The sequence below is a fragment of the Schistocerca nitens genome, chromosome 3, assembly GCF_023898315.1.
Source record: "Schistocerca nitens isolate TAMUIC-IGC-003100 chromosome 3, iqSchNite1.1, whole genome shotgun sequence".
Lineage (NCBI taxonomy): Eukaryota > Metazoa > Arthropoda > Insecta > Orthoptera > Acrididae > Schistocerca > Schistocerca nitens.
Genome location: NC_064616.1, coordinates 222527887 through 222547628, shown reverse-complemented (window position 1 = coordinate 222547628; position 19742 = coordinate 222527887). Strand labels below are relative to the sequence as shown.

Below are 19742 nucleotides of genomic sequence, written 5' to 3'. Positions count from 1 at the left end.
ACACACATCCATGCCCGAGGCAGGATTCGAACCTGCGACCGAAGCGGTCGCGCGGTTCCAGACTGAAGCGACTAGAACCGCTCGGCCACCCCGGCCGGCTTCTGTATTTTCGATCATGCTATTGGAGTTGCTATTCATTATCTCTGTTCTTCATTTTCCTTATATTTTTGTTTTAAGCATAATTCCTACTTTCGTTTAAATCTTCATCTGCGTTATTTTGTCCATAGTGCAATAAGAATTTATGTAGTAAATGTTTGTATGACGTTTACTATCCAAGAAAATGTACATCTTGTAGCGAAAATTACATTTTGACAACAGTCCATGTATAAACAGGCTATCTTGTCTTTTGTTTTATAACCAATAAATCGGCATTTCCTTTAAATATTATGATAGATAAATGAAAATAATTATATAATTAAATTCACACGCACGAAGAGACCACCTGGATAAAGAATGATGGGAAGAAGAAATTAGAGGAATTGAAAAAGTTAATACGGTGATTAAAATGACGTGAGAAAGAAAATACAATATAAAATTACTTTAAAACCCTTTAATTGATTAAAAATGATGATCGAAATCATTTCGATGAAGTTTTAAAAATATAAACAATTGTAGCACCTGACGAGATCCGAACACACAATCATTTGTGTTTTTGATTTGTTCAGACTACGTAACTAGTCCTTACGATTTATCTCTTTTAAACCTATAGAGTGTCAAGCGAAATTCCAAATTTTTTCAACGTTTATTTGTTAACGATGGCCCACCAGGATGAATGGTTGCACGGTGTGGTATCTGGGACATTAACCTATAATAACACCGAGCGAGGTGGCGCAGTGGCTAGCACACTGGACTCGCATTCGGGAGGACGACGGTTCAATCCCGCGTCCGGCCATCGTGATTTAGGTTTTCCGTGATTTTCCTAAATCGCTCCCGGCAAATGTTGGGATGGTTCCTTTGAAAGGGCACGGTCGACTTCCTTCCCCGTCCTTCCCTAATCCGATGAGACCGATGATCTCGCTGTCTGGTCTCCTTCCCCAAACAACCAAACCCTATAATACCGTACAGGTGGTTTCAAAAAGCCGATCCAACTGCTGGGGACGACTCCTTCTAAGTGATCTCTCACTGTATACGCGCAATAATTAAAATTTCGTTATTTGTTGTCCTTCTTGGTTTTGGACATTTAATGACCAGAGGTGTAATATCCAAGTGCGTGGCGACTGGGCAGGGGGTGTTGTCCACCCTAAGTGACCAGTGGCCTGATAGAGGCACTCAGCAGCTTCACAGCTCCCGGAAGGCTGCAGCCAGGGGCGCGTTTCGTCATGTAGGCCGCAGGAGCAAAGTTGGAGGCAGCGGCGGAGCGGAGAAAGTGGGGCCGAGTTGATTTAACCGGCGAGCGGCGCGCCCCGCCGACACTCAGCTGCAGCATGCGGCCCGCGCTCCTACTCTTGGTCGTCGCAGCCGCCACCGCCGCCACCATCCAGGTGACCCAAACCTTCTGCTCTCGTGTCCACACTGCTTATCGGATACAATTTTCCTCACTTTATCATAAATTTTGGGGCCTTCTCGTGTCCCAACTTTCAGCCATTCTTTTGCTGGAATCTAATTTAATACCTTTCACTTTTATTCTTGATACGTGTATGTAGTGATGATCGGTTTGTGATACGTGTTAAAAATACAGTGTCTCAAAATTTAAATGCTGGCTTGATGAATCTCATGAGCTCGTTACTATGTGGTTGGTTGGTTGTTTTTGGGGAAGGAGACCAGACAGCGAGGTCATCGGTCTCATCGGATTAGGGAAGGTCGGGGAAGGAAGTCGTCCGTGCCCTTTGAAAGAAACCATCCCGGCATTTGCCTGGAGCGATTTAGAGAAATCATGGAAAACCTAAATCAGGATGGCCGGACGCGGGATTGAACCGTCGTCCTCCCGAATGCGAGTCCAGTGTCTAACCACTGCGCCACCTCGCTCGGTCGTTACTATGTGAAAACATGTTTACTGAGTATACAAAATCTCCACATTTTCCACACCCTGTCCTTAGCTATTAGTCGATATTCCTACCTCGCTTAATATTTACCGCTTACCACAATTTGTAACGAAACGTCCATGAAATATAGACACACATACACACAAACTGTATTCCACGTGTACGTAAGCTTTATTGACTCTTAATTTCAGCGCATTATAGCTCAAACCTGCTATAAAAATAAAACTGCTGCTCGGAATGAACTGCGCCAAGAGTCACGAAATGACGTTAATGAAGGTCATGATTTATTTAAAGTTATGTTGTTTGCAGGAAATGGGACAGAAATCCAGACCAATTTTTTATGCGGTCTCAGGTGTCTCGTTGAATCATTCTCGCTGATGACACGCAGCCCTAGGCGAACTGTAGATTCCTCCGTCCACCTTCGGTCCAGATGATGATCTTATGTGTTCCCATCGCGCTCTACTAATTTATCACAATGCGGACTAACACAATATTACCGCATATCACTCTGAGATGTAAATAGTAAAGATAAGGTAACCCCGTCGAGGTGTAGGGGTTGTAGGTGTCATTAAGTTCCATATTCTCGTGGCTGGGATAGCATTGAATCGATCCTTTGAGTTCATTCCGTCATATGTTCGTTTTGCAGTAACCACAAGGTAACGTATGTATGCTAAAACAGAGGCTCGCCGCTACTTCGGTTACTAGTGATACTACTTGTGATATAATGAATTGCCTAGGCAGTGATTACGACGATGACGGCGACTTACGGCAAGCAGCTGCCTATTCTACGCCTGCTGCCAGTTCTGGTAACGGAAGACATATTTTAAACTTCCTCACGGGCCATCTCTTCTGCGACTCAAGAATGATGGAGAATTTCGCGGACTGCCGTCGAGAACCATAACTCAGTGCCACACACGGTCTCAAATGTTACTTGTAATGAAAAGAGCTGTGTGATCGCCATCCAGCAATTAGCAATGCTCGGTTGCACTACCTAACGAGTCTGTTTTTGAAGAATACAACTATGGCCAGTCGAAATGTGGTTTAAAACGTCATAGGTCCCTCCGTAATTTGACCAACAGTGTGTTCAGAATGTCCCGGCTATCATGTGCTTTAACGCAACCATATGTACTGTATATTAAACAACTTGAACTGTTTGCACTGCAGCGAGGTTCTCGTTAATATGGGGCGTGTAGATGCTTGAAAGCCAATAGTGCCTCCGCTGTAGAAGAAACATATGTGAATATGAACATTGTAGAATCAAGTGCAACCACTTAACCAGAAAACTCATTGCGCCAAATGTAAATGAACATAGCTGACAAAATCGTTTGAAACTCATAGAAATTTCAGCACAGTTACATGGATGAGAACTGCTTAGTTTATCTTACGAAGTTATGACTGCTTAAAAATACATGTCGCTCGTTTTCTTAAATTTCTTGCCAGAATAGTTTTCTAGTTTACAATATGATTTATTCACTGTGAGATGATTTCCAGACAATTGTTTAGTTTGCACACTCATGTGGATTACGATTCACGCCTTGCTCTCGGCTGATATCCTAACGATCATGTGTCTTCCCAAGCCAACGTAACCCTACAAAACACATTGTTCCTTAATCATCACACAAAATTCGCATCGTTATCTTCTAAATAACAACCTCTAGCTGATTACTATTAACACTCTAACCTTCACTGGAGTTAACTGTAACTGTAACAGATGAGAAACATTAGGAACAGACGATGTGTATCGCACGTACGCACATCTATAGTATAATAAGCATTTGTTTGAATTGCGCAACTGTCGGTATCTGCGATCCTGAATTCAGTGTATTTGCATCATTTATCGAGTTTTGAAGAGGATTCGTTGGCACTGAAATTCCAATACAAAGTTTGAATTAGGTAAATTTAATTGTCAAGACGTGCTGAATGAATGTAAAGAAAATTTCAACATTTGATTACACTGTAATTAATACACTCGTTAAAACTGATGGCTCTATTAAAAAAGCATCATATTTAAACATTGCCCATAACGTATAGTGGTTTTTCAGTAAAGTAACAACCAGGACAGAGTCAACTGAAGACAATGTCCACCTGTTATCCTTCAGTTGTCCTGCGTCTGGATTTTGTAACTTTCATAGTCCCGAATGCAGAACGTAGAAGTAACGTTGCTACTTCCCCAAACTGAAATTTATCAGGTTTTTTCACCGGAACAGGTACTAGTCAGAATTAGATACATGTGTTCGGATTTTAATACAAAGTCGATAGCAAAAATGTACATCGCTAAAAAGTTACTTTCTCATCCCTGTGGGCCGGCCGCTGTGACCGAGCGGTTCTAGGCGCTTCAGTCTGGAACCGCGCGACCGCTACGGTCGCAGGTTCGAATCCTGCCTCGGGCATGGATGTGTGTGATGTCATTAGGTTAGTTAGGTTTAAGTAGTTCTAAGTTCTAGGGGACTGATGACCTCAGATGTTAAGTCCCATAGTGCTCAGAGCCATTTGAACCATTTTTTCATCCCTGTGGGACTACGATGAAATACTTTTTCACTTACCTTTAAAGTGTTTACAATTTTGAAAGGACACAATGTTTAGACAATGCAAAACTTACGACAAATCATTGCATTGCTATTTTATACCACCTCATTCCTGTAACTATACAAAACTTCTACTGTTACAGCTTCCGTGCAATGACATTAGATGTAAATTAACAAAGGCAAGTGACTTCAAACGTTTATTTCCTCGTCATACTTACGAGCGGAAATAATAAGTGGCCGTTACACGAATATCATTGCTCCAACATTGAGGCAGGCGTGCAGGTCGTAGGCTCAAGTGGTCTGACAGTGAGGTAGTAATATGTGAGTTGCACGTTAACTGTAACTGTAAACTATAGTCATTATGTTGATAAATTCAGTAAAACAAATGTAGCCATCAATTACTGCCTTAACATAAATAAAGATAAATTCAGCCGAAATTTTTACAAAGGCACAGACGGTGTTTAGAAAGGATAGATTGCATGCAACCGGTGGTGGCGTGTTTGTCGCTGTTAGTAGTAGTTTATCCTGTAGTGAAGTAGAAGTGGATAGTTCCTGTGACATATTATGGGTGGAGGTTACACTCAACAACCGAGCTAGGTTAATAATTGGCTCCTTTTACCGACCTCCCGACTCAGCAGCATTAGTGGCAGAACAACTGAGAGAAAATTTGGAATACACTTCACATCAATTTTCTCAGCATATTATAGTCTTAGGTAGAGATTTCAATTCACCAGATATAGACTGGGACACTCAGATGTTTAGGACGGGTGGTAGGGACAGAGCATCGAGTGACATTATACTGAGTGCACTATCCGAAAATTACCTCGAGCAATTAAACAGAGAACCGACTCGTGGAGATAACATCTTGGACCTACTGATAACAAACAGACCCGAACTTTTCGACTCTGTATGTGCAGAACAGGTAATCAGTGATCATAAGGCCGTTTCAGCATCCCTGAATATGGAAGTTAATAGGAATACAAAAAAAGGGAGGAAGGTTTATCTGTTTAGCAAGAGTAATAGAAGGCAGATTTCAGACTACCTAACAGATCAAAACGAAAATTTCTGTTCCGACACTGACAATGTTGAGTGTTTATGGAAAACGTTTAAGGCAATTGTAAAATGCGTTTTAGACAGGTACATGCCGAGTAAAACTGTGAGGGACGGGAAAAACCCACCGTGGTTCAACAACAAAGTTAAGAAACTACTGCGAAAGCAAAGAGAGCTTCACTCCAAGTTTAAACGCAGCCAAAACCTCTCAGACAAGCAGAAGCTAAACGATGTCAAAGTTAGCGTATGGAGGGCGATACGTGAAGCGTTCAGTGAATTCGAAAGTAAAATTCTATGTACCGACTTGACAGAAAATCCTAGGAAGTTCTGGTCTTACGTTAAATCAGTAAGTGGCTCGAAACAGCATATCCAGACACTCCGGGATGATGATGGCCTTGAAACAGAGGATGACACGTGTAAAGCTGAAATACTAAACACCTTTTTCCAAAGCTGTTTCACAGAGGAAGACCGCACTGCAGTTCCTTCTCTAAATCCTCGCACAAACGAAAAAATGGCTGACATCGAAATAAGTGTCCAAGGAATAGAAAAGCAACTGGAATCACTCAACAGAGGAAAGTCCACTGGACCTGATGAGATACCAATTCGATTCTACACAGAGTACGCGAAAGAACTTGCCCCCCTTCTAACAGCCGTGTACCGCAAGTCTCTAGAGGAACGGAAGGTTCCAAATAATTGGAAAAGAGCACAGGTAGTCCCAGTCTTCAAGAAGGGTCGTCGAGCAGATGCGCCAAACTATAGACCTATATCTCTGACGTCGATCTGTTGTAGAATTTTAGAACATGTTTTTTGGTCGAGTATCATGTCGTTTTTGGAAACCCAGAATCTACTCTGTAGGAATCAACATGGATTCCGGAAACAGCGGTCGTGTGAGACCCAACTCGCTTTATTTGTTCATGAGACCCAGAAAATATTAGATACAGGCTCCCAGGTAGATGCTATTTTCCTTGACTTCCGGAAGGCGTTCGATACAGTTCCCCACTGTTGCCTGATAAACAAAGTAAGAGCCTACGGAATATCAGACCAGCTGTGTGGCTGGATTGAAGAGTTTTTAGCAAACAGAACACAGCATGTTGTTCTCAATGGAGAGACGTCTACAGACGTGAAACTAACCTCTGGCGTGCCACAGGGGAGTGTTATGGGACCATTGCTTTTCACAATATATATAAATGACCTAGTAGACAGTGTCGGAAGTTCCATGCGGCTTTTCGCAGATGATGCTGTAGTATACAGAGAAGTTGCAGCATTAGAAAATTGTAGCGAAATGCAGGAAGATCTGCAGCGGATAGGCACTTGGTGCAGGGAGTGGCAACTGATCCTTAACATAGACAAATGTAATGTATTGCGAATACATAGAAAGAAGGATCCTTTATTGTATGATTATATGATGGCGGAACGGACACTGGTAGCGGTTACTTCTGTAAAATATCTGGGAGTATGCGTGCGGAACGATTTGAAGAGGAATGATCATATAAAATTAATTGTTGGTAAGGCGGGTACCAGGTTGAGATTCATTGGGAGAGTGCTTAGAAAATGTAGACCATCAACAAAGGAGGTGGCTTAGAAAACACTCGTTCGACCTATACTTGAGTATTGCTCATCAGTGTGGGATCCGTACCAAATCCGGTTGACGGAGGAGATAGAGAAGATCCAAAGAAGAGCGGCGCGCGTTTCGTCACAGGGTTATTTGGTAACCGTGATAGCCTTACGGAGATGTTTAGCAAACTCAAGTGGAAGACTCTGCAAGAGAGGCGCTCTGCATCGCGGTCCAGCTTGCTCGCCAGGTTTCGAGAGGGTACGTTTCTGGATGAGGTATCGAATGTATTGCTTCCCCCTACTTATACCTCCCAAGGAGATCACGAATGTAAAATTAGAGAGATTCGAGCGCGCACGGAGACTTTCAGACAGTCGTTCTTCCCGCGAACCATGCGCTACTGGAACAGAAAAGCGAGGTAATGACAGTGGCACGTAAAGTGCCCTCCGCCACACACCGTTGGGTGGCTTGCGGAGTATAAATGTAGGTGTAGATGAACATTCAGGAGCCATTGTGAGTCGGCAATTATTTGGTTTGTTAATCAAAAAAATGTTCAAATATGTGTGAAATCTTATGGGACTTAATTGCTAAGGTCATCAGTCCCTAAGCTTACACACTACTTAACCTAAATTATCCTAAGGACAAACACACACACCTATGCCCGAGGGAGGACTCGAACCTCCGCCAGGACCAGCCGCACAGTCCCTGACTGCAGCGCCATAGACCGCGCGGCTAATCCCGAGCGGCGTTTGTTAATCATTAAAAGAATCTGGTAGTTAACTTGACACTGACTCTTGGTATTCTCAAAGTACGATTGTGTCTATCATAACAAGAGTAGTCTCTGCACCGAAGAATATGGAAGGTGATGTTTTGTTGTCTTGACGTCTAGCACGTAAAAACTGATTGAACAGAACCAAAGAGACAGAATATACGCTTATTCGTTATTGCATTCGTCCCAGACCTAGCTTGTTTGAATAATCGGAGTGGAAGAAATCTTCGTAGCCGATACTCGGTCATCAGACAAATTAGACGTGGTGGCGCTCAACTTCTGATCACTGAACTGTGCGCTACTGTCCTGGTTTGAACTGCAAACCCCTGCGGAGTTTCTTACGTGGTCGTATGTGACTAGGGCCTCCCGTCGGGTAGACCATTCGCCGGGTGCAAGTCTTTCGATCTGACGTCACTTCAGCGATTTGCATGTCGATGGAGATGAAATGATAATGATTAGGAAAACACAACACCCAGTCCCTGAGCGGAGAAAATTTCCTACCCAGCCGGAAATCCGGGCCCCTAGGATTGGTATTCTGTCGCGCTGACCACTCAGCTACCGGGGGCGGACTCTTACGTGGTGAGAACATGTCACACTGTTCATATCGAGATCGGGAAGGAGAAGTTAATACCGCTGAGTCGATAGGATTAGGGTATGTGCCGGCACCAGTTTCAACCACCTCCCTACTTTCCATTCCATACAAAAACCCGTCTGGATAGTCGAGCGCGTTAACGCGCCTCTTCCGGGATGCGGGGAGCCGACTCTGACCCGAATCGAACCCGCGTCGCGGATTAGCGACGGGGGCTGTTAAGCCGGCTTGCCTGGACGTGGTACTTAGGCGGTTTCCCACATCCAAGTAAATAAATACAGGGCTGGTTTCCACGCCCTGCCTCAGATACACACTATGCAAAGATTTAGAAAATGTTCTCACACACGCTTAAGGGATTTACTCTAGACGCAGGCACGTGGGGTACACAGATTCTGTCTTCCAGGGTGAATAAGAGACTGAAGACCACAGGTGTTTCTTCTCTTTAAATCCATAATTAGCATCATTCCATACACATAACAGACTCTCACCATTCATCTACACAATACCAATAAATACTCGCCCTTTTGTAAAAGGTCATCATATTGTTCTAAGAGAAGGGACGTTCAATAGTAACCTGCGTGACGGGCCTGAGGTCACTGCGTTTTAATTTTCAAAACAATCACGGCCAGAAGTCTTTACGTAGGTTCCATTACTTACCAAGAGGCACAAAAATAAATGACTTTATGTTGCATAGGGCGTCCGAAACTTAACAGCTTATATCTACCTCATGTATGCAAGCGACGCGTTACACCATCGTTAATCGGAGCAGTGCCCAAGTGATTAACTTACACCTCTACGAACTTAGATGACAGGGAATCAATTCTCCGTGCTGGTAGAGTATTATTTGTTCCCTGTTTTGTTTGTTGTTCGAAATATGTTATTATATTACGATGAATTAATACCCCTCCCTAACACCTCATCTTAAAAGCATTGCAGGATTACCATCCGGTAGCAGAAGTACGACACGGCGCAAGGTGGTGACTTTTAATTTCAACGGAACGGTTCCGAGCAGTCGTTGTTAGTGCGCGGATCGCGTAAAGACGCATTCACATTCATCCAAAAGAAATGTGTTCGCAATAGCGAATACGATGAGACTCCAATTGTGAAATTTATTGGCGACATATGAAAATTTATACCGGACATTAACCACCTGCGGTATCCAGGAACGCTTCTACGACCGATCTAAACCTCCATATGTCACTCTGTGTCCAAGTCCTGCACTCGCAAGATCGCTGCCATTCCCGCACACGAAGAGACTTACTTGTTATTGTAGCGGCCTTTGCCGGCATGTAAATACACTACTGACTATTAAAATTTCTATACCACGAAGATGACGTGCTACAGACGCGAAATTTAACCGACACGAAGAAGATGCTGTGATACGCAAATGATTAGATTTCAGAGCATTCACACAAGGTTGGCGCCGGTGGTGACACCTACAACGTGCTGACATGAGGAGAGTTTCCAACCGACTTCTCATACACAAACAGCAGTTGATCGGCGTTGCCTAATGAAACGTTGTTGTGATGCCTCGTGTAAGGAGGAGAAATGCGTACCATCACGTTTCCGACTTTGAAAAAGGTCGGATTGTAGCCTATCGCGATAGCGGTTTATCGTATCGCGACATTGCTGCTCGCGTTGGTCGAGATCCAATGACTGTTAGCAGAATATGGAATCTGTGGGTTCAGGAGGGTAATACGGAACTCCGTGCTGGATCCCAACGGCCTCGTATCACTAGCAGTCGAGACGACAGGCAACGTTTTCAAAATCTTTGCACAGTGTGTATCTGAGGCGGGGTGTGGAAACCAGCCCGGTATTTATCTACTTGGATGTAGGAAACCGCCTCAGTACCACGTCTCAGGATCTATGCACCCAAATTGAGTGAAAATGTAATCAGATGTCACTTCTAGTATAATATATTTGTCCAATGAATACCCGTTTATCATCTGCATTTCTTCTTGGTGTAGCAATTTTAATGGCCAGTAGTATACTATATGCAGTGTCTGTGTTTAACCGTCTGCTTCGAAATGTCCTTCAGACAGGCATGCGTGCATACATATGCCTGAAGGACACTACATTTTTTTGAGTCATCGATCTTGTGACTGGTTTGATGCGGCCCGCCACGAATTCCTCTCCTGTGCCAACCTCTTCATCTCAAAGTAGCGCTTGCAACCTATGTCCTCAATTATTTGCTCGATGAATTCCACTCTCTGTCTTCCTCTATAGTTTTTGCCCTGTACAGCTCCCTCTAGTAGGCTACCATGGAAGTCGTTTTCTGATGTCTTAACAGATGCTCTACCATTCTCTCCCTTCTCCTTGTCAGTGTTTTCGACATATTACTTTCCTCTACGATTCTGCGCAGAAGCCCCTCATTCCTTACCTTATCAGTCCACCTAATTTTCAACATTCGTCTGTAGCGCCACATCTCAAATTTTTCGATTCTCTTCTGTTCCGGTTTCTCCACAGTCTAAGTTGCATTACCATACGATGCTGTTCTCCAAACGTAAATTCTCAGTAGTTTCTTCCTCAAATTAAGGCATATGTTTGATACTAGTAGAATTCTCATGGCCAGGGATGCCCTTTCTGCCAGCTCTAGGCTGCTTTTGATGTCCTCATTACTCCGCCCGCCACTTGTTATTTTGCTGTCTAGATAGTAGAATTATTTAACTTGATTAACTTCGTGACCTTCAATCCTGATGTTATGTTTTGCGCTTTTCTCGTTTCTGCTACTTCTCATTACCTTCATCTTTCTCTGATTTACTTTCAACACATATTGTACACTCAGACTGTTCATTCCATTCATCAGATCCTGTAATTCTTCTTCACTTTCACTCAGGATAGCAATGTCATCAGCGAATCGTATAATTAATGTCCTTTCACCTTGAATTTTAATTCCACTCCTCGATCTTTGTTTTAATTCCATCATTGCTTCTTCTATGTACAGATTGAACAGTAGGGGCGAAAGACTACATCCCTATCTTACACACTTTTTAATCCGAGCACTTCGTTCTTGGTCGTCCACTCTTATTATTCTCTTTTGCTTGTTACGTATTAACCGTCTCTCCCTATAGCTTACCCATATTTTTCTCAGAATTTCGAATATATTGCACCATTTTACATTGTCGAACGCTTTTTCTAGGTCGACAAATGCTATGAACATGTCTTCATTTTTCTTTAGTCTTACTTCCATTATCAACCGTAACGTCAGAATTGCCCCTCTGGTGCCTTTATCTTTTCCCAAGCCACGCTGATCGTCATCTAACACATCCTCAATTTTCTTTTCCATTGTTCTGTATATTATTCTTGTAAGCAACTTGGACGCATGAGCTGTCAAGCTGATTGTGCGATAACTTTTCGCACTTGTCAGCTCTTGCAGTCTTCGGAATAGTGTGGATGATTATTTCCAGAAAATCAGATGGTATTTTACCAGACTCATACATTCTACACACCAACGTGAATAGTAGTTTTGTTACCACTTCCCCCCATGGTTTTAGAAATTCTGATGGAATGTTATCCATCCCTTCTGCCTTATTTGATCTTAAGTCTTCCAAAGCTCTCTTAAATTCTGATTCTGATACTGGATCCCCTATCTCTGAGTAGTAAACACAGACACTGCAAATAGTATAAATTCATACACCTTAAAACGTTGCAGGTTAGCTAGGACCAGATCAGGCATTAGTTCTCACCTTGTGTTTTCGAATGTGGGTCGGGAAGAACGATTCAGTATATACTGCTTCATTTACTATACTCTGACCATCTGTGTAATGCACTTTCACCGACAAAATTAATTTATGCTAGCAATCGTGCAGATCATATTTGAGCTTCTTTGCACTTGTTCTCACTCGATAAGGATTCTCGACTAACTTGCAGCCCTCAAGGTCGGGACGCACGTCTACGTCTACATCCACACTCTGCAAACCATTGCGAAGTGCATGGCAGAGAGTACTTCCCATTGTACCATTCCGTAGGCATATGGAGCACGAGAAGAAAGGTTGCTTAAATACCTCTGTGAGCGGTATAGTTAGACAAATTTTGCGTTCATGATACGTAGGGGGGGGGGGGGGTGTAGTATATGCCTAGGTTCCTCATTTAATACCGTTTCACTTAACTTTTTAAGTACTCTATAGTGGATCCATCTACATCTACGAGATTACTCTATAATTCACAACTTGTTTGTCAGAGGCATCTCATTGCCGCTCTTCCGTGGGTCAAGTAAATCTGTAACGTTCAATATCACCGGTTAGTTCTACTCTTTGTGTCCCAAACGTTTCGCTAGCTAACTCCTCCGTAGATGTGTTCCAGCCACTCAAAATCATTACAATGAAACATACTTGTGAAACTCGTTTCCACTACTCCAGGGTTCGGTGATCCTTCCCTGTCAAAGAGCCTCATAAGTGAGAGATAGACGTCTAACCGATGTTAAGGACTCATTCTGCTTGTCGCGGATACCACGCACAAACCACACGGCGAATTATTATATTCTTCTGTTTGTTATTTTTCCAAACTTTAAAGTAACGTCAGAATAGTTAACATTTCTACAGCACAAGATAAGTGAAATGCGAAAGAGAGACAAGGAGATCCCACGTTCATCAACAAAAAGGCCCTACTAATACAACATCTTCCTTTTTCATATCAGGCTTAAATGAAAGTCATTTCGCGTTTGAAGTAGTTATGTGCAGTCTTCTTAGTTTTGTTGTGGTAAGGGCAGCAACTATCTGTAGCTGAGAGTTTTGTACATGGAGGATAGTGTACCTAGTACAACATGATGGTTCTTGTTTGGCCTCATATTCTAGTGAGCGACTTTAAAATCATATGAAGTAACACACGCTAGAGACCGCTGTTAAGCAGTTTGCTGCATTTTCTACTGTTTTTGTTGTTGAGAGACAAGTGTTTTGTGCATCGTTTGGAAATATTACGAGTTTTACATACATAAGTGCTGATAATACATTGAAGCTATTTGGAAAATGTAGTTAATTCTTCAGTTAGAACGTTTTATGGTGAGCAGAATTCTGTATATTTTTACAACTTGGTACATAACGTGTGAACGGTTTAACCCTACTTCCTCTGTCGTGCGCCATCTTGTACCTTGAAACGGAAGGTCTCCTGCCACACAACACGTAATGTTTGATGTGAACTGCTTTTATTTAATTTCTTAACAGTTTTCCCCTTCATGAAAATTGTTTTTTTTTCTTTGCCAATAGCTTTTATTTCAAAATGTTTTTAACTTCTGACTAATTTTTAATAATACTTCTTCTTTATTTGATTTCACTTACCGAATGGTGATGTATGGTAGATCAATAACATAACAGAGAGACCATTAAATATAGTTTTGACAAGGTTCTCTCAATGTTACACGTCTAACTTGAGCAGAATATTTGTTTCTAGGTAAGTGATAATGTGTGTACCTTGGAACCGTTTCTTCGTATTTGCAAAAACCTTACTTTTCCGGAGTAATTTCAGAAAAAGATTGTGGCAGCAATAAATTGAACTCAACCATTTAAAAATGGAATCTGAAATTGTATAAAACTTCTATTACAAAGCTGACTAGAGGCGAAAATCTGAAAAGTGTTCCAAGTTACAGCACTCTACCCTAATAACTACTGTACATTTTTTTGGTGAATGTTTGAAAACTCAAAATCCCTCTCAGTGTGCTGCCTCTCTATAATATGCTTCACTGCCTATTAACAGTCTCACTGAGCTACTAAAAGTGTGTTGAATTCATTGCGTGTAGCGCAAACAGTAGCGTGCTCATAAAAGACGACTGAGCCTTTACTGACATTGCGATGACTGCGCATCCCGAAAAGCACTTTCAGTTTCTACTGGGAAGGAAGTGGGTCGAGAGGAACAGGTTAGGTCGTGCACTTGCGCAGCTCAAGTCGTGAGGCTGTCACCTTACGCAACGCTCTAACATCACGGAGGAAGCGACTCGTGTTGTATCTTCTATCCCCGGTGGGTATTTATTGTGTCGTGACTAGCGGATAACAACGGCGCCGGTTCCTGAAGCGGGAAGCAGATGCCCACTTGTAGACGCCGTTCTCAAAACTATTGGTTTGTATAGGTTACTGCATTTGAATATCACGGGAGCACCGCGGCTGACTAGCTGCAACGACCACTCTACTCACTGGTGCATTAATAACGACAGAGGTTCAGATGCTTACAAGGGAACCTCCCCATCACACCCCCCTCAGATTTAGTTATAAGTTGGCAAAGTGGATAGGCCTTGAAAAACTGTACACAGAGCAATCGAGAAAACAGGAAGAAGTTATGTGGAACTATGAAAAAAATAAGCAAAATATACAAACTGAGTAGCCCATGAGCATCATATACAACATCAAGGAAAACATGAGCTCAAGGGCGGCGTGGTCCCGTGGTTAGCGTGAGCAAGAGGTCCGTGGTTTAAGTCTTCCCTCGGATGAAAATTTTAATTTTTTTATTTTCAGACAATTATTATCTGTCCGTCCGTCCGCTATATTTGCTGGATTCATATTGCCCACGCAATACATCTCACGTATTTAATGCACTCTTGTCCAAAGTAGCGAACAGTCAACTGCCAGCCAGGGAGCCTCGTTAGGAGGAATACTATCTCTTCCGTGCGTTGTAGTCGACTGACGTCGCGTGTTTCGAAGTTTGTTTAGGTGTAGCGTCCCCATACAACGGCGCAGTTACCTCGCATCGGACGGACAGATAATAATTGTCTGAAAATAAAAAATTAAAATTTTCACTCGAGGGAGACTTGAACCAAAGACCTCTCAGTCCGCAGCTGCTCACGCTAACGACGGGACCACGGGACCACGGCACTCGTGAGATCACCCTCTCCTTGATGTTGCCTATATTGTGCATGAACTACTCAGTTCGTATATTTTGCTTATTTTTTTCATAGTTCCACACAACTTCTTCCTGTTTTCTCGATTGATCTGTGTTCAGTTTTTCAAGGCCTATCAACTGTGCCAACTTATAACTACATCTGAGGGGGGTGCAATGGGGAGGTTCCCTTGTTAGTAGCAGGAGAATGCTTCACGCTATCTGATCAAAAGTATCCGAACACCTATGAATAGACATTACTATGGGTTGTTTCCACCATTCGCCTTTATGACGACTAGGACTCTGCTGGGGACACTTGCAGTTAGGTTCAAATGGTTCAAATGGCTCTGAGCACTATGGGACTTAACATCTATGGTCATCAGTCCCCTAGAACTTAGAACTACTTAAACCTAACTAACCTAAGGACATCACACAACACCCAGCCATCACGAGGCAGAGAAAATCCCTGACCCCGCCGGGAATCGAACCCGGGAACCCGGGCATGGGAAGCGAGAACGCTACCGCACGACCACGAGATGCGGGCTGCAGTTAGGTCTCTGAATGCTTGTGGAGAAATGGCGTCCCAGTCTTCTGCAAGAGCCGAAAGCTAATGATGTTGGACGCTTGAGTCTGGAGCGAATTCGACGTTATAACTCATACCGAGGTGTTCCTTTAAGTTCAGGTCGGGACTCTCGGCTGGTTAGTCCTTTTCAGTAATGTTCCTGTCCACAAACCATTGCCTCACCGATGCTGCTGTACGAAAGAATGCATTGTCATGCTCATCCAAGCAGTCATCATCTCGGGACTTTTTATCTGTTTATTTATTTACACGTCAAGTTCGGTAGGACCAAATTGAGGAGCGAATCTCCAAGGTCATGGAACGTGTCAGTACATGAAACTACAACATAAAAGTAATAACAGATAAAAATAAAATGTTTATAAACCCAAAAAAGTCAAGCCATAAGTTTAAGTAAACGCAATCAACAATATTACATAAGAATCAGCTTAATGTTTCGAGGAACTTCTCAACAGAATGGATGGAGTGACCCAAGAGGAAACTTTTCAGTTTCGATTCGAAACCGCGTGCATTACTGCTAAGCTTTATGAATTCTTGTGGTAGCTTATTGAAAATGGATGTAACAATATACTGCACACCTTTCTGCACAAGAGGTAAGAAAGTCTGATCCAAATGCAGGTTCTGCCAAGTTTTAACTGTGAAAGCTGCTTATTCTTGGGAATAGGCTGATATCGTTGACAAGAAACGACAGTAAAGAATATATGTATTGAGAGACCAATGTCAAAATACCCAGACTAGTGAACAAGAGCCGACAAGAGGTTCGCGAACTTACACCACTTATTGCCCGAACCGACTGTTTCTGAGCCAAAAATATCCTTTTAGAATGGGAAGAGTTACCCCAAAATATGGTACCAAACGACATAAGCGAATGAAAACAGGCAAAGCAGACTAATTTTCGTGTCGAACGATCACAGATATGCCCATTCTGTGATATCTGATCATTTTATATCACATAATTTTATATATAATTTAATTTATAACATAATAATTTACGTATAATTTTTTATATTTTTATATCACTGTAAAATGTGTTCATATCCTTCCGCATTTAGCATTTTATTGAGCACATTAAGGGAACCATACGCTTACCACGTAAAACACCCTCGTATCATAACACCACCACCTCCTCTGTATTTCCATGCTGACAGCAAACATCATTGCAAGTAACACTCTACAGGCAGACGTCAAAAGTAATCCACTCCACTGGATTGCCAAAGGCAATAGAGTGATTCATCACTCCACATCACTCGCTCTTTATACCACCTCAAGCCTCGCTTATCATTTCCTACAGAAATGTGTGGGTTACGAGGAGCTGTTCGGTGAACTGCTGATAGCTGTTCGGAATTCATAAGTGGTTTTTTCCACTGATTTTTTGCGATTTTTTACAGCTATCCTCCGCATTGTTCGACGGCCCCTGTCCGTCACTACGTGAGGTCTTCCTGGTCTTAGTTTTGCTGAGTTTGTTCCTTCACGTTTACGCTTCACAACCAAATCACGAACAGTCGATTTGGCCAGCTTAGAAGGGCTGAAATGTCCCTGAAGAATTTCCTGCTCGGGCTACACCCGATGACTATTCCAGTTTCGAAGTCACAGAGCTGTAATGACCGACTCATTCTGCTTTTCCACTGACAACACCATAGTACCCTCCTCTTTTTACACTCGTGGATCCCCCTCTCTTGACATCTGGTGGTCAATTCCGCATCACATAGGGGTGTCCGGAGACGTTTGATCAGATGGTGTATGTGGTGCACATACATAACAGTGCTGGGAGTATTGCTAGACAGCCCTGTTGGACGACCTGATAGGGGCTTTAGTCAGTTTCAATACAGGATGAATCGGGAGGAAAGGTGCATGCTTTGAGGGATGACAGTATTAATGGTTCTGAAAAAAAATTCAAATGAACGTACGCCCTCATCTTATCCTTACATCACATATATCTGTTTGAAAGTCGTGGACATAAGTCGCATGTCCTTCTTCACCCGCTCTCATCTTACTCGATTAGATTACTGTTTGTGGAGCTGGCTTAGAGCGAAGCTACAAGCGCAGATTGGACACAAAGGAGGAACTTCTTGTTGGTATTTTACATGCATGTTGTGAAGTAGAGGACCGTACGAATGAGCTTAGATCAGCAACACAGAGCTATCTACAAGAGCATCTTTTGTGATGAAGTGTACACAGTTAAACAAAATATTAAATCAAAATGTTTTATTTACTATCACTTGCATCTGTCCTGTTCCCAATAGTTCTCATTAGCTTCCTCGGAAACTGTTAAGAAATGTTCAAATGAAAGTTTTTTGTTCAGAGTCACTAATACTATCATCCGTCAAAACATTTAACTTTCTTTTTGACTAACCCTGAATTTTACACTATCAAGAGGAAATGCTCTTTTCGTTTCCAAGTATGAATATTTCATCCTTAAGGGACGGCATTATGAGGGCTGGGACTGTTAATCAAAAATTGTTTTATCTGTATTCCCAAGTATCTGTATGCGGTCAGTATTTATGAAAATATAGAACTCATTGAAATACGTTCTTCGTCGTTTATCGCCAGTTTGCCAAACACTTCCGTCCCCCAGCCCCCCCCCCCCCCCAATCCCCTGGATATGTGACTAAACAAAGCAGAGGCTGCAATAACGTTACAGTATTGTATCTTTAGCGAATTACGTTCAGCAGTGCATCATATAATATTCGTTACGTATGCTTTGTCAGGCTTTACACGTTTGAGTTGCGTGTATTTCTGCATCTACATGTGCAAACCGCTGAAGACGATGTAATGTGCTTGACGGGCTTACCATGTAGTAATATCAGCAACTCGCTGTCCTATTTCATTCGTTTAGATAGCGAGTGAAAAATGACCATCTGTAAGGCTCCATGCACCCAGTCTTATTCTCACAACATATACGAGAGATACACATTGAAGGACAGTCGAATTTTGGCACAGTATCAGAGATCTTTTGAATTTCGTCAGTAGCTTATCTGGAGTCCCCTTGACAGGACCGCAGAATTATAGACTCGTACACTGATACAGGTAAGATTCTGAATGCGACTTCCCAGAACCCTCCGAACAATCTAACTCTTCCATTCACCTTCCTTATCACAAACACACGTGCTCGCCCTATTTCGTATCGCTGTGTAGTATAACCCCTGGAAACGATATTTACCGAGCGAGGTGACGCAGTGGTTGCACACTGGACACTCAATCCCGCGCCCGGACATCCTGATTTAGGTTTTCCGCGATTTCCCTAAATCTCTTCAGGCAATTGCCGGGATGGTTCCTTTGAAAGGGTACGGCCGACTTCCTTCCCCATCCTTTCCTAATCCGATGAGACCGATGACGTCGCAGTTTGGTCTCCTCCCCCCAAATCAATCAACCAACGAACCAAACGATATTTAAACGATGTTACTAGCTCCACACCAACCAGTTCAGTAATCTGACACTATCCGGCCGTTTTTCTTGCTTGGATGGCATTACACTGAGTCCAAACATGACTCCTACTAGCTGTCGCTGAAGTGGCCGAGCGAATAACCCCCTGATGGTAATTCCCAGGGAAACAGGCCCATCTGGCCGGTTTTTCCATAAAATTCTGAGTTAAGTAAGGAGTTAAATAGCATATTTTAGTGACCTAGGTAACGGCCTTGCCGCAGTGGATACACCGGTTCCCGTGAGATCACCGAAGTTAAGCGCTGTCGGGCGTAGTCGGCACTTGGATGGGTGACCATCCAGGCCACCATGCACTGTTGCCATTTTTCAGGGTGCACTCAACCTCGTGATGCCAATTGAGGAGCTACTCGACCGAATAGTAGCGGCTTCGGTCAAAAATACCATCATAATGACCGGGAGAGCGGTGTGCTGACCCCATGCCCCTCCTATCCGCATCCTCCTCGGAGGATGATACGG

At 42.9% G+C, this 19742-nt stretch overlaps 1 protein-coding gene and 1 pseudogene across 1 annotated transcript in view; both read left to right on the top strand.

The window, feature by feature from the left end:
• Positions 1 to 1422: 1422 nt before the first annotated feature.
• LOC126249555 (uncharacterized) overlaps positions 1423 to 19742 on the top strand; it is an 82780-nt gene continuing 64460 nt past the window's right edge. Inside the window, exon 1 of the mRNA XM_049951219.1 lies at positions 1423 to 1481. Within this exon, the coding sequence (XP_049807176.1) occupies positions 1425 to 1481 (57 nt within the window). The 5' untranslated portion in view covers positions 1423 to 1424. The remainder of the gene's footprint in view (positions 1482 to 19742) is intronic.
• On the top strand, positions 19471 to 19588 carry LOC126249900 (5S ribosomal RNA; annotated as a pseudogene).